At 41.0% G+C, this 16,728-nt stretch overlaps 1 protein-coding gene across 1 annotated transcript in view; it reads left to right on the top strand.

The window, feature by feature from the left end:
• arid3c (AT rich interactive domain 3C (BRIGHT-like)) overlaps positions 1-16,728 on the top strand; it is a 183,394-nt gene that overhangs the window by 110,039 nt on the left and 56,627 nt on the right. The window contains exon 4 of the mRNA XM_034169534.1: positions 14,799-14,982. Within this exon, the coding sequence (XP_034025425.1) occupies positions 14,799-14,982 (184 nt within the window). The remainder of the gene's footprint in view (positions 1-14,798; positions 14,983-16,728) is intronic.

Genomic DNA, 16,728 nt, shown 5'->3' on the forward strand with positions numbered 1-16,728 from the left:
TCACCCAGCTTCATTCCTGCAGCTGGCACGTTGTCAGAATTTTTAAACTGTTGAAAAATTTAAACGAATACTGACACAACCTCAATTTGTCCGTATTTCGTTTTGCTTTCTTTCTTGACGGTTTCCTATCATTTGCTTAGTTTTCGTAATGTTAGCTTTTCGTTTGACTTTCATCCAACTTCGTTCAGCCTCGCAAGTCCAACGTATTGAACGAAGGTTGACGATATCTGAATGAATCAGTAACTAAAACTTCAATGAGCTGAACAAAACATTCTTGTATTGCTAATTAGTGGTCCAAGTGTGGGCTGAACAGCAATGTTGTTATACAGAAACAATAGCAGTAAGAACGTTTTATCAACTACTTTTACCATTTACGCACGTTCCAACTGTTTGTGGCTGCCCTGCGTGTGCACACACATTGTTGTGAAAACAAACAAAATATCTCACCTGTTGTCAAGACAAACAAAATCCTGCACCTGCAACTGCTGCAAACATGAGGACAGGGCTGGCTGTGCTCAGTTTTATACCCGCTTTTGGTCACGTCATAGTGGGTGTTTTGTTTTGATTTTGTTTAAAGCATCGAGGTCAATGTTCGCTTTCTTTTTCTTTTATTAGTGTCTGTTTTGTTTCGCCCTGCACCCCCTGCGGTCGCTGAGTGCAGCATCTCGGAGGTTCTGATGGTTCTCTGTTTCATGGACGGTGGGTACCACCACAGATGGCACAAAAAAACAGCAAAATAGTCCTCTGATCCACATGCTTTGTTTCCCGCTTGTGCTTCCTCACGATTCACATGAACAGAGAGTGAGCTGAAGGTGTTTGTGATAGTGACTGATACTTAAATATCGATACCTCCGATACCAGATCTTTAGGCTGTAACGTTGTTTCGCAAATCATAATATTGATACTTTTGATACTTCAGTCATTTGAGGTAATGCATATAATTAACAGAAACACAGTGGAGAGTACCGGTAACTAAACTTTTGAGGGTTTGTGTAAATGACATGCGTTGATGTCAATTATTGTGGCATTTAATTATTTAAAGCAATATTTTACTGGCCATTTCAATTTGAGTCACTCAATATTTTAAAACAGTAAGTGTTTGTATTCCCCTATTGTAGGCTATTTGGAGAGATTACATATATAGTTAAATCAAAATATGATTAAGCTCAGTGCAGAGTAGCTCCATCGTTTGTTTTGCCCGATGATCTTATATCGTTTGAAGATGATTCCTCAAGAGCAGCAACACTCATAAGATGCCTGGGAGAGATGATTGCGAGGGATCTCCAGCCTCTGTCCATTGTACCAGACCAAAGTTTCCATGCATTTGTGAGAGCTCTTGACCCAAAATATAAACTCCCCGGTTGAAAAAAAACTGATAGAGACTAATCCTGTAAAAATGTTTGATGAATGCAAAGACAAAGTAATTCTTTATGAAGCTATGATTTGAAATGCGCTACTTTTTTTTTAGATTTACCATACACATTAGATGTATTTGCACAAAGTATTGGTATTGGATTGGTATGGCCGATGCCAGCCTGAGTTTTACTCAATATCGGATCGGAAATTAAATTGGTGGAATTGAACATCGCTCATTTGTGAACTTTCCCCAGAGAAATGGTGGGAGTCTTGCACATTGAATCAATGGGAGATGCCTGCTTGAGGAGCTTACACAAGAAAGCAATGGACACAAGAGAAATCAGTCCGTGTGGCTGCAAACCGATGAATTTCAATAAATTTAAGCAAAATTATCTGAGAAGACAGAGGGTGAACACCCTAAACTTGAAAATCAGCATGATGGTGCTGAGAATGTAACAACCCAGAGCTGCGCCATGCTTCCATTGAGGAGAGCTGATGCTAATGTTGCCACTAGCCATGTACAGTTGTGATCAGACGTTTATATACACTCATCATGGACATGAATGTCATGGTAATTTGGGGCTTTTAATGCTCTTTTCTCAGGGTGGAATGATTGTAGCACACATCAATACCGATTTTAAAAAACAAGAATTGAGTGCACAAGTTTGAATTTATGTTGGCTCTTCTATAACCCATACAACGTCAAAATTTATGTATATATTTGAAAGGCCTATATGTATAATTTTGACCCTGTGTGAATTTGTTGAATAAACTTTCACTTTTAAACCAGTTTTCAACATGTTTTCATCATAACCATTCTTTAAACATCTATTCAAATTGAAAATCCTCCCTTTTGGAAGTTTTATTTATGACCATAACATTTTTTGGTAAAACTAGCAACACACAAATGACACTTTGAATCATGATTATTGTAGCTGCTGAGAAACAATTACAACACCTTTAAATATCACATATACTGTATAAAGTAAAACTCACCTAAACCCAGGGCTGCAAAACGTCCGTTTGTATACGGATTTTCATCACACTTTGTTTCCATGTTCTGTTTATTTTGTCATATAAAACCGCTAACTTAAAAAAAAAAAAAAATTTTAATGGCTTTATTTTGACACGACACACTTAAGCCCCCGTCACACATAGCAAGAATGTGCAGAAACCAGGCCGAAACGGCAAATATTACCATCATCGGACAGATGGTCAGCAGTGTCAGAATGCTTCCAGATGACCTCGTCCACACCTGCACGATGGCATCCAAAGCATATGTAGACAACAGGTAGACACACCTCCTACAGAGGTGTGTCCTCCCATGTAACCTTTTTATTCACCCTAGAGACACAAAGTAGTCCTGCGCCCTGAGAACACAGAGCCTGGCCGGTACGTAGGGTTTAAGTAGGTCAGCTAGGTAGGGAGGGGCTAGTCCATGAATAATTTTATAACAGATGGAGCAAAATAATTATTGTCCCAAATTGGGCTAATTATTGTCCCAAATTGGGCTAAGAATGGAAAGGGGAGAGGTATCCTTCAAGTATCTTTGTGCAGCATGCCAAATACAAATCACATTTTAACTCTTCGCCCTATTAAGATATCCCATAATCCCTTGCACGCCAGAGAGTTGCTGCAGTCTAAACAACATAGAGAATCCACATGATGACAGTTACAAATGAACATTATACTACCAAAATGTAATTGTTTATCCTTTTTATCATGTTAAGAAGAGACTGCATGCATGGGACCCTGAAAACTTGTATAAGAGGGATAGGTGGAGTCCGGGGCACCAGTTATTCCACAGAAACTGGATAAACATAAACAGTTTTTTGTGGAAAAAGTTTGATGGAGGTGACAAGGGGATATTCTAGAACAGATATAGCGGCTAAGGTAGAACATTGATTTTTAGTACATTTTTTCTATCAATCAGTGAGATTTGGAGGCTCGACCATCTTTCCACTGATTTAGAAATATCAGAAATGGACTACGAGGTCTATTAGATAAGAAACCGACACTTTTATTTATTTTTTTTAACTATATGAATTTGAATGACGTGCGATTACACCAATCATGCTTGAACCCTCGTGAGCATGCGTGAGTTTTTTCACGCGTGTCGGTGACGTCATTTCCCTGTGGGCAGGCCTTGAGTGAGATGTGGTTCAGCCCTCTTGGCTGAATTCCTTTGTTTCACACGCTGCTCGAGACGGCGCGCGTTGCTTTATCAAAATTTTTTCTGGACCTGTGAGGAATATCCGAGTGGACACTATTCGAAAAATTAAGATGGTTTTCGGTGAAAATTCCCACGGAGCGGGACATCGCGCAGCGCTTCCAGGCGCCGTCGTCGGCCTGTTTCGACCTGAAAACATCCTAATTTAAGGCTTAATTCACCCAGGACGTCGTGAGAGAACAGAGAAGATTCAGAAGAGGCCGGCATGAGGACTTTATGTGGACATTCCACTGTTTAAGGACATTTTTTAATGAAAGACGTGCGCGCAAATTCGCCGAGTCGTTTCCGTGACGACTCGGCGAATCTGTGTGCGCCGCGACAGGAAAAACACCTCTGTGTTGAAAACCATTTGTAAAATTCAGGTGGCTTTTGATGGCTTTCAACAAGTGAGTAACTGAGAAATTGTTTAACAGCTTGGGCATGTTCCAACTTGCCTGTTAAGGTTTCCAACGGAGGTGTTTTTCCTGTCGCGACCCCCCGCGGTCGGGTCCGGCCCGACATGCGACTCTGCCCGCACGTTCTTTCATTACAAAATGTCCGTTAACAATGGAATGTCCGAATAAACTCCTCATACCAACTTCTTCTGAAAGTTCTCTGTTCTTTGATGACTTACTGGGTCAACAGAGCCTGAAATGTGGAAGTTTTCAACTTGAAACGGCGAGACGCTGCCACCTCGAAGCGCAGATCGCCGTCAGGCACCGTGGGTTGTCCTTAAAGCGACACTACCAGACCAAAATCTCTCATGAGCCGTTAAAATTTTTACCAAAAACCAGCTGAATTTGTCGAATGGTGTCCACTCATTTGTGCCTTACAGATTGGAAAAAATTTTGATCAAACAAAGCAGCAGTCTCTGAGCCATTCCTAAACAATGAAAAAATCGACGAGAGGGTGGGCCACTCCTCACTCAAAGACTGCCCACAGGCGAATGACTTAACCGACAGGCGTGAAAAAACTCTTGCATGCCCACAAGGGTTCAAGCATGTCTGATGTAATCACACGTGATTAAAATCCATATGGTTTTTGAAAAAAATAATAAGGTCAGATACTTTTCTAATAGACCTCGTATAATTATAAGCAGGGGTGGTGGCCAAGTGGTTAATACACTTGATTTCAGTGCGGAAGGTTCCCAGTTCAAATCCCAACCTTGCCACATTTCTCCATGTAATGTGGAGTTGCGTCAGAATGGGCATCCGGTGTAAAACCTGTGCCAATTCAACATGCAGATCCACCTTGGATTTGCTGTGGCGACCCCAAGTGCAAACAAGGGAGCAGCCGAAGGGAGTAGTGTTCAGAATAATAGTAGTGCTATGTGACTAAAAAGATCAATCCAGGTTTTGAGTATATTTCTTATTGTTACATGGGAAACAAGGTACCAGTAGATTCAGTAGATTCTCACAAATCCAACAAGACCAAGCATTCATGATATGCACACTCTTAAGGCTATGAAATTGGGCTATTAGTAAAAAAAAGTAGAAAAGGGAGTGTTCACAATAATAGTAGTGTGGCATTCCATCAGTGAGTTCGTCAATTTTGTGGAACAAACAGGTGTGAATCAGGTGTCCCCTATTTAACTCAACTCAACTCAACTTTTTTTTATATAGCGCCAAATCACAACAAACAGTTGCCCCAAGGCGCTTTATATTGTAAGGCAAGGCCATACAATAATTATGAAAAACCCCAACGGTCAAAACGACCCCCTGTGAGCAAGCACTTGGCAACAGTGGGAAGGAAAAACTCCCTCTTAACAGGAAGAAACCTCCAGCAGAACCAGGCTCAGGGAGGGGCAGTCTTCTGCTGAGACTGGTTGGGGCTGAGGGAAAGAACCAGGAAAAAGACATGCTGTGGAGGGGGGCAGAGATCGATCACTAATGATTAAATGCGGAGTGATGCATACAGAGCAAAAAGAGAAAGAAACAGTGCATCATGGGAACCCCCCACAGTCTACGTCTAAAGCAGCATAACCAAGGGATAGTCCAGGGTCACCCGATCCAGCCCTAACTATAAGCCTTAGCGAAAAGGAAAGTTTTAAGCCTAATCTTAAAAGTAGAGAGGGTATCTGTCTCCCTGATCTGAATTGGGAGCTGGTTCCACAGGAGAGGAGCCTGAAAGCTGAAGGCTCTGCCTCCCATTCTACTCTTACAAACCCTAGGAACTACAAGTAAGCCTGCAGTCTGAGAGCGAAGCGCTCTATTAGGGTGATATGGTACTACGAGGTCCCTAAGATAAGATGGGACCTGATTATTCAAAACCTTATAAGTAAGAAGAAGAATTTTAAATTCTATTCTAGAATTAACAGGAAGCCAATGAAGAGAGGCCAACACGGGTGAGATATGCTCTCTCCTGCTAGTCCCCGTCAGTACTCTAGCTGCAGCATTTTGAATTAACTGAAGGCTTTTTAGGGAACTTTTAGGACAACCTGATAATAAAGAATTACAATAGTCCAGCCTAGAGGAAATAAATGCATGAATTAGTTTTTCAGCATCACTCTGAGACAAGACCTTTCTGATTTTAGAGATATTGCGTAAATGCAAAAAGGCAGTCCTACATATTTGTTTAATATGCGCTTTGAATGACATATCCTGATCTAAAATGACTCCAAGATTTCTCACAGTATTACTAGAGGTCAGGGAAATGCCATCCAGAGTAAAGATCTGGTTAGACACCATGCTTCTAAGATTTGTGGGGCCAAGTACAATAACTTCAGTTTTATCTGAGTTTAAAAGCAGGAAATTAGAGGTCATCCATGTCTTTATGTCTGTAAGACAATCCTGCAGTTTAGCTAATTGGTGTGTGTCCTCTGGCTTCATGGATAGATAAAGCTGGGTATCATCTGCGTAACAATGAAAATTTAAGCAATACCGTCTAATAATACTGCCTAAGGGAAGCATGTATAAAGTGAATAAAATTGGTCCTAGCACAGAACCTTGTGGAACTCCATAATTAACTTTAGTCTGTGAAGAAGATTCCCCATTTACATGAACAAACTGTAATCTATTAGACAAATATGATTCAAACCACCGCAGCGCAGTGCCTTTAATACCTATGACATGCTCTAATCTCTGTAATAAAATTTTATGGTCAACAGTATCAAAAGCAGCACTGAGGTCCAACAGAACAAGCACAGAGATAAGTCCACTGTCCGAAGCCATAAGAAGATCATTTGTAACCTTCACTAATGCTGTTTCTGTACTATGATGAATTCTAAAACCTGACTGAACCTCTTCAAATAGACCATTCCTCTGCAGGTGATCAGTTAGCTGTTTTACAACTACCCTCTCAAGAATCTTTGAGAGAAAAGGAAGGTTGGAGATTGGCCTATAATTAGCTAAAATAGCTGGGTCAAGTGATGGCTTTTTAAGTAATGGTTTAATTACTGCCACCTTAAAAGCCTGTGGTACATAGCCAACTAACAAAGATAAGTTGATCATATTTAAGATTGAAGCATTAAATAATGGTAGGACTTCCTTAAGCAGCCTGGCAGGAATGGGGTCTAATAAACATGTTGATGGTTTGGATGAAGTAACTAATGAAAATAACTCAGACAGAACAATCGGAGAGAAAGAGTCTAACCAAATACCGGCATCACTGAAAGCAGCCAAAGATAACGATACATCTTTGGGATGGTTATGAGTAATTTTTTCTCTAATAGTCAAAATTTTGTTAGCAAAGAAAGTCATGAAGTCATTACTAGTTAAAGTTAATGGAATACTCAGCTCAATAGAGCTCTGACTCTTTGTCAGCCTGGCTACAGTGCTGAAAAGAAACCTGAGGTTGTTCTTATTTTCTTCAATTAGTGATGAGTAGAAAGATGTCCTAGCTTTACGGAGGGCTTTTTATAGAGCAACAAACTCTTTTTCCAGGCTAAGTGAAGATCTTCTAAATTAGTGAGACGCCATTTCCTCTCCAACTTACGGGTTATCTGCTTTAAGCTACGAGTTTGTGAGTTATACCACGGAGTCAGACACTTCTGATTTAAAGCTCTCTTTTTCAGAGGAGCTACAGCATCCAAAGTTGTCTTCAATGAGGATGTAAAACTATTGACGAGATACTCTAACTCTCTTACAGAGTTTAGGTAGCTACTCTGCTCTGTGTTGGTATATGACAATAGAGAACATAAAGAAGGAATCATATCCTTAAACCTAGTTACAGCGCTTTCTGAAAGACTTCTAGTGTAATGAAACTTATTCCCCACTGCAGGGTAGTCCATCAGGGTAAATGTAAATGTTATTAAAAAATGATCAGACAGAAGGGAGTTTTCAGGGAATACTGTTAAGTCTTCTATTTCCATACCATAAGTCAAAACAAGATCTAAGATATGATTAAAGTGGTGGGTGGACTCATTTACTTTTTGAGCAAAGCCAATAGAGTCTAATAATAGATTAAATGCAGTGTTGAGGCTGTCATTCTCAGCATCTGTGTGGATGTTAAAATCGCCCACTATAAGTATCTTATCTGAGCTAAGCACTAAGTCAGACAGAAGGTCTGAAAATTCACAGAGAAACTCACAGTAACGACCAGGTGGACGATAGATAATAACAAATAAAACTGGTTTTTGGGACTTCCAATTTGGATGGAAAAGACTAAGAGACAAGCTTTCAAATGAATTAAAGCTCTGTCTAGGTTTTTGATTAATTAATAAGCTGGAATGGAAGATTGCTGCTAATCCTCCGCCCCGGCCCGTACTACGAGCATTCTGACAGTTAGTGTGACTCGGGGGTGTTGACTCATTTAAACTAACATATTCATCCTGCTGTAACCAGGTTTCTGTTAGGCAGAATAAATCAATACGTTGATCAATTATTATATCATTTACCAACAGGGACTTAGAAGAGAGAGACCTAATGTTTAATAGACCACATTTAACCGTTTTAGTCTGTGGTGCAGTTGAAGGTGCTATATTATTTTTTCTTTTTGAATTTTTTTGCTTAAATAGATTTTTGCTGGTTATTGGTGGTCTGGAAGCAGGCACCGTCTCTACGGGGATGGGGTAATGAGGGGATGGCAGGGGGAGAGAAGCTGCAGAAAGGTGTATAAGACCACAGCTCTGCCTCCTGGTCCCAACGCTAGACAGTCACAGTTTGGAGGATCCAAGAAAATTGGCCAGATTTCTAGAAATGAGAGCTGCTCCATCTAAAGTGGGATGGCTGCCGTCTCTCCTAACAAGACCAGGTTTTCCCCAGAAGCTTTGCCAATTATCAATGAAGCCCACCTCATTTTTTGATTGTTGATTGGAGAGGGGAAAACTTATACGCAGGTACAAAAAATTATAGGCTGTTCATCTACAATGATCTCCAATTCTTTAAAATGGACAAAAAACAAAAAAACAGACGCGTGGAAGAAAACAGAAAACAACCATAAAAATGGATAGAGGAATAACCAGAATGGCAAAGGCTCACTCATTGATCAGCTCCAAGATGATCAAAGACAGTCTGGAGTTACCTGTAAGTGCTGCGACAGTTAGAAGACGCCTGTGTGAAGCTAATTTCTTTGCAAGAATCCCCTGCAAAGTCCCTCTGTTAAATAAAAGACGTGCAGAAGAGGTTACAATTTGCCAAAGAACACATCTACTGGCCTAAAGAGAAATGGAGGAATATTTTGTGGACTGATGAGAGTAAAATTGTTCTTTTTGGGTCCAAGGGCCACAGACAGTTTGTGAGACGACCCCGAAACTCTGAATTCAAGCCACAGTTCACAGTGAAGACAGTGAAGCATGGTGGTGCAAGCATCATGATATGGGCATGTTTCTCCTACTATGGTGTTGGGCCTATATATCACATACCAGGTATCATGGATCAGTTTGGATATGTCAAAATACTTGAAGAAGTCATGTTGCCTTATGCTGAAGAGGACATGCCCTTGAAATGGGTGTTTCAACAAGAAAGTGACCCCAAGCACACTAGTAAATGAGCAAAATCTTGGTTCCAAACCAACAAAATGAATGCCTTGCAGATGTGAAGAAATCATGAAAAACTGTGGTTATACAACTAAATACTAGTTTAGTGATTCACAGGATTGCTGAAAAAGCAATAGTTTTGAGTTTGTAGTGTCAACAGCAGATGCTACTATTACTGTGAACACCCCCTTTTTCTACTTTTTTTTTTTTACTAATAGCCTAATTTCATAGCCTTAAGAGTGTGCATATCATGAAAGCTTGGTTTTGTTGGATTTGTGAGAATCTACTGAATCTACTGGTACCTTGTTTCCCATGTAACAATAAGAAATATACTCAAAACCTGGATTAATCTTTTTAGTCACATAGCACTACTATTATTCTGAACACTACTGTACTTTTGGACTATAATTATTACTTACCATGTTTTTCAGTTTTGGAAGAATTTTAATTCCTAAATAAGTTAAATTATTGACATTTCTAAAGAGTTGGGTATATTTAGGGGAATTTGCCCTCTCCTGTCAGGTCAGAAGCATTATAGAGGGTTTTGAATGATTAATTTTGGAACCAGATATACGTTCAAATCCCTTGATCAAGTCTAACAGGGCTAGGATAGATGTTTTTACATTTTTAAGAAACAGAATCACATCATCAGCATAGCAGGGGTGGTGGATAAGTGGTTAGTGCACTTTGTTTCAGTGCAGAAGGTTTCTGGTTCAAACCCCACTTCTGCCATGTAATATGGAATTGCGTCAGGAAGGGCATCTGGCGTAAAACCTGTGCCACATACCTATGCGGATCTGACCGTATCCTCTGTGGCCACCCTGAACAATAACGGGAGCAGCTGAACTGACAACAACATCAGGAAGGGCATCTGGCGTAAAACTTGTGCCAAATCAACATACAGATCCACCTTGGATCTGCGGTGGCGACCCAGAATGAAAACAAGGGATCAGCCGAAGGGACTTATTTTTAATGACATCATTGGCATATCGAACTTTTTGATGGCCGAGCCCTCCAATTTTTATACTCATCAAATATTCACATCAAGAGTGACTTAATGTTGCACATAACACCTTTAATATGAACAAGTGTTATGTTATATTACGTAGCATTTCAGGATTTTGTACAGGACCTGTTTTGTTTGGATTTGATTCATAAATAATAATTATATATATATATATATATATATATATTTTTTTTTTTATTTTTTTTTTTTTTTAAGGGGATGCCGTTGTCTCCTTCAGGGAGGTGGTGGTGTCATGGTTTGCACAAGGTTTTAATTTGTCATCTGATGGTTAATAATTACATTATTCCGTTTGATCAGTGTGGGTGTACAAAGTCAGTTTGCAGACGCGCCGGTGTCAGGAGGTGATTTTTTTTTGGACTTTCTGTAATTTGTTATGAAATAATGCTGAATTTATGTGGAAATTATTGTTGTACAGAAGCTTCAGAAATCTGTCGCTGAGATAGATGATGACTGGAATGAAGTTTTAAGCAGAAACGAGGTGATAATCGCTTAACGCCGTTGTCTCCCACTGACTTCCGCGTCAGAGAGGAGGGCTGTCAATCAGACCTCGCTCTCCAGAGATGGTCACAGCAGAGCCACTTCCTACCTGGTTCCCTCCCCCATAGTGCCATAGGTCTCAAGCGAGCAAGCAGGAATTCGCTGCACGTGAGCAGAAATCAAGTTTGAGCGGGCGGGGGGAGTGCTGGTCCTCGCGCGCAGCACCTTTGCATGCGCGGGCAGAGATAATTATTTGCACGTGCAGTTAATATCTATGCGTGAACACATTTTTTTGTGAGTGGGGTTTTGTCACTGATCTGATGCCATACAAAGTGCTTTGATTCCTCTCCAAGCAAGCTGAGGGTCACTAGACCACAGATGGTGTATCACCTATTCACAGATTCCTCTAACACACACCTCCTTGGCTATTCTTAGGGCCATCACAGCCATGTCATTATTTCTGTTCAAAGATACATGTGCAGGTGCACACACACACACACACACACACATTACTTGATTCATTTCTTACAATTTATCATTCAAAAACTACATTGTAAATAAATGAATGTGGGCCATACTATATTTTTAAAGCCCTGATTGTTATTATTTTATCATGTATTCCTTAGGTGTGTGTGTTGCAGCTGTATGTTGTGTGTGAGTTGACTGCTTACATTATTTTTCATTTATTCAGTGGATTTTCTTTTTTGCTTCCAGAACCGAGACCACCAAATAAAAGAATGTTGTCCTTTTCTCCAGCTCTCTGCTGACTGCTTCAACTTCACACTTGCCAATAATTGTTCTTCCTCTAATATTTTTTATTATTATTGAAGCAGGTGAATTAGCAGAAGGTCTCTGCTGATTTTCCAAACCAGCTGACACACAGCAGCAATTGGAGCATCCTCCACCATTCATTAACAGTCAGTAAAAGCTGTGTTTTTCAGATTCCCCTTCACCTGTCTGCATAGCTCCAGGAAGGCGAACTCTTCTTGATAGCTTGGATTAGCATGCATACATCACAACTGGATGCTGCTGCACACCACTGCAGCAGAGCAGCTCTGAGTTTAGTGCCACAGTGTCTCCCTCCTGGGCATTCTGTTGGAGCTCCCATGTACAGATTGCAACAGCCCAATGCATGTCTACATAACTCCAGACAGGGGACCTATTATTCAAATGTCTGTCTTTTTTTTACAGGGCATGGTTGTATACTTGTGTTGCAGGTTACCATGATCACTGGCCCTCTCTTGGCCAACTAGCAGGCCGCACTAAGCAGTGTGCACTCATCTGTCCACAGTGGGTGTCTCAGCTGTATCACGTACAAACAAGAGTAATCAAAGATTTCTGAAATCTCCCATTCCGGATCCAGATCACCTCCAAATTTCAGTGTTTTCCATGTCCTAATATGTGTATGTGGTGCAAATTTGGTGAGAATCCGTGAAGTAGTTTTGACTTAATTCTGCAAAGCCTATATAAAGTGAAACTTCATCCAGAATCTGGATCACCTCCAAAATTTATTGGAGCCTTCCTTGGTCTATTATGTATCTGGTGAAAATTTCGTCAAAATCCGTGCAGTAGTTTTGACGTAATTTTGCTCACAGGCAGACAAATAAATAAATAAATAAACACCAAAGATGTTATTACGTCCTTGGCGGACGAGAAAAAAAAGACTCCCTGCCATCCTTAAGGGCCCCTTCACAAATATTGCGATTAAGTACAAATTAGGGCGACTCAAGGCAGAACAGCTTGTATGAGCGAACCACGCAAACATCAAGCCAACGGGCAGGCATGAATGATCCCGGTGGGACGGTGTCATGCACACGTGAACACAGTGCGAGCAGCTGCGTGACATCGCACAGCTGCTGTGGAAAAAAAAATACATGCTGCCATGGTTTCGTGCATGCGGGAACACACTGTGAAAAAAAATACATGCCACCCACGGGATTCGAATCTGCACTTTCCAAAAGCTCTGATTGCCAGCCAGAAACTTTACCACTACCATTGCTGCCCTGTAAAAGGTGCAGCAAAATGCCTGATATCAAGAAGGACATGGACGTATTTAAGAAAAAAATCAAACCACACACCATATAAAAACACTGCATTTTATTGAATCCCTCTTATCAAGCGGGCAATACAAATATGATCTGTCTGTTCCTCTGTAGATGTGGTCACAGACGTACAGTCATAAAATGACATGAATGAGAAGCAGTGTGCTCTTATTATGCCCACATCTGCTGGCGGTGTGTCTTGCCCGACACACGTGTCTTATGGACGGCGCGCCACAGGACTGACACAGCATCATGTGGAACAGAGCTCACGTGGGTCACGTGACATTCAGATCATCACAGCGTGTTATGATCTGATGGTCCGTTTCACCTGAGGTAGACTGTCAGTGTGCGCGGCGTGTGCGTGCTCGCTGCAGCCCATTGCAACAGCGATATATGTTTTTATGTATGTCCACGTGATGACAGCAAGCAGACACACGTGCATCACAGTGGACAGTTGTTAGTTCATGTCCATCCAGACACATTACGTATTCCCCAGCCATGACGTCCGGGACCACAGATCTCCACAGCCGCTCCTTTCGGCGCCCACACCCCCTGTCATTTCAGTACACACACCAACGTGTCACTGTGTCTGTTTGCAAAGCCACACTCGTGGGGAAACAGACAAATTTCACATCCAGCTCGACAGTGATTGTCTGCAGACTGTTGCCGTGTTAACAGTACGAATGGCCACACATTTTCTAAGTGCCATACGAGCAGTGTTAGATGTTTGTGTGTGTCAGCTGGAATTTGGCTGACACCTGCCGTGAGAGGGTTCGATGGGTTCTCACAGCACACACTCTGTCTTTCAGCCGCTGGTGTACACAAATAGTTGTAGCAACAGGTGAACGAGGTGTTGGAAGCAGCTACGATTTTACACGTATTGCATACGATTCCTGCTTCATGCGCACTTCATGCGCATTTCGACCAAATTCACACTATGTGTGAATGTGCCATAAGTTGTGCACTCTCTGACTGTATAGAGTCTGTAGTATTCAGTTTGATCACCAGGGAAATTCCTGGCTCAAACAAATAAATAGATTTTTAACTTATAGCAGTGACAGTAGAATTTGTGTGTGTGTGTGTGTGTGTGTGTGTGTGTGTGTGTGTGTGTGTGTGTGTGTGTGTGTGTGTGTGTGTGTGTGTGTGTGTGTGTGTGTCAGTCTGGGGGGGTGGGCATGGCATCACTGTAATGGCTTCAAATCATGATGTCACTTAGCCAATGACAATAGAAGATGGTATCATCCAACGGCCTAACCTTATTAGTTAGTTTTTTTATGAAAATGTTTATTTGAGGGTGTGGTGACACCCGTTCCTGGATCAGGATGGGAGTAGAAATCAGACTAGTGCATATGTGCACAATTTCTTGAATGGAATTTTTAAAGGAGAGCCATTCACACAAGTCTAGAAATAATAACTTGTCTGCACATTCGTGCCTGTGAGTTTTTAGTCATGATTGCACAGTTTTGTAAATGTGCCCCTGCGTGTTTTGCATCTTAGCACAGGGATGGAATACAACAAATGTGCCAACAGAATTTTTTTTTACGTGTTTTCACTTTAGCTCATTCCACTGTTCTTCATTTCTTGTTTGCACCTGTGCAAATTTTAAAACCTGTTGCAGTGAAAGACTTTTGCAAAGGTCTGCGTGCTAACAGAGCTGTCAGACATTTGATTGGCTCGAGATAAATTGGCCTTATAAGATGATGCACAAGCTTATTGATGCCAGGAACCAAAGTTAATAGAATTGATTGCGGATATTGTGTTTGCTCTCTGCAGGGACTCCAGTGAATCGGATTCCTATCATGGCCAAGCAGGTGCTGGATCTCTACATGCTCTACAAGCTCGTCACTGAAAAAGGCGGCTTAGTGGAAGTCATCAATAAGAAAATATGGCGTGAGATCACCAAAGGCCTTAACCTGCCTACCTCTATTACGAGTGCCGCTTTCACTCTGCGAACACAGTGAGTCCAAGAAATAAACACTTTCTTGTTTTTATTGTATTGTGTGGATGACAAAGTTGAGTCACATATTCATTACATCATGTTTCAGAACATCAGTATCCAGGAACAGTCGCATTTTCATATTTGGACAAAATACTTCGTGGACACATCAGAGGAGTGGCCTTTGTTGAGAGGGAGACAAAATCCAGCATGTGTACAGTACTCCATAACATATTGCTACAAGTATGACATATAGGGAAAAACATTTATTGATTTATTGACTACAGTCAGAGACAAATCATGTCTTCCACTCAATCTAAGTTCAAAACATCACAGCACAAAAAATGTATCTTTTAAAGTCATAAAAATGATATAATATCAAAACAAGATCAGTCCACAAAACAGTTAAACCCTGGTCCCTTTAACTTGCCTGGCAACATCTGATGCCTTGGATACGTCATGCATTACCATCAAGACACGAGGCAAGAGTTTCTTCCTGTAGTGCATCTTAAGAATTTGTATGAATATTGATTTGCATTTTACCAACACTTTCAGGAACCTTCTCCTTTCTCATTCAAACGAATGAATGACTTTCAACTTTTCTTCGAACATTAAAGCTTTACTTTTCCGAAGTGCGGACATTTTGGCAACAGGAGCCATTTTATTGTTGTTGTTCTTTTGTTTACTGGAGTAATCTTGCAAGCTCACGTTTGCGGGAGAGTTTGGACGTGACTTCTATGGGAAAGCCCGGTTGGGAATTTCCACACAATGGCCATTGTGAGGGGATTTTCATCCTTTTGAGTGAGCTGCTGGCCACGTTTGAGGGGTGGCCTCTCTTGAAAGGTGAAATCAATAGGAAGACAGTTGTTGCAGGAGAAATCTGGCCTCTCCTGAGAGGGGCCACTAATGAGGGGGACCACTGTAGTCAGCTTATTTAGTCGGTGTGATTATTTCACATCAGCTTTGCTTCAAAATCAGCCTTTGATGAACACAGTAACCTGGAACTATTAATATATAAACCAAAATTCACAACACACACTCCTGTGGCATGATGGGAATTTTGTTAGTGTGCAGCAGAAGAGCGTGGGAGGTGAAATCAGGAAAGGATGTCGTTACTGTGAGTAGATGTGCCCCATCAGGGTGAACACAGCCTACAAGACTGAAGGTGCCTTGACACTTCCACGAATTTGATCCCTGCACTGGCACACAATCTGGCATGCCAGAAAGTAAACTCATTATAAACTGGTGTAAACTGCGTGAGTTGTGCGTGGCTGCATGCAAGTGCACAAAGAAAATTTTGAAATGTTCAAAATCTCTGCCACACATTAATTTTGTGAACTAGCAGAGGTGTCAAATCCAACTTCAGAAAGTAAAAGTCCAGGCACATATTTGTTCCATCTTCCCAATAAACCAGCTGATTGTAATTAGTTCAGCTCTTCAGGCAGGTGGATGAGCTCATTATTGAGATCACCTGTTTTAGGTGCACAGGTAGAAGCAACACATTGCTTTCTGAAGCCGGATTTGACACCTCTGTGAACTAGACACGAACATTGTGCAATCTCTACAAAAAACTGTGTCACTGCGAATCAATGCGTCTCATTGTGTGCAGTGCATCTGAACGATTAGGATGAGATGTTACACAATAAACATAATTTTACAGATACATTATCTAACTCATAAGAAGGAATAAAAATGCAACTGTTTTTCCAAACCATTACAGTATAAATATTACAAATACTTACGTTTGAGACAAGATTCCAAATGTGT

Source organism: Thalassophryne amazonica, chromosome 5, assembly GCF_902500255.1.
Source record: "Thalassophryne amazonica chromosome 5, fThaAma1.1, whole genome shotgun sequence".
Lineage (NCBI taxonomy): Eukaryota > Metazoa > Chordata > Actinopteri > Batrachoidiformes > Batrachoididae > Thalassophryne > Thalassophryne amazonica.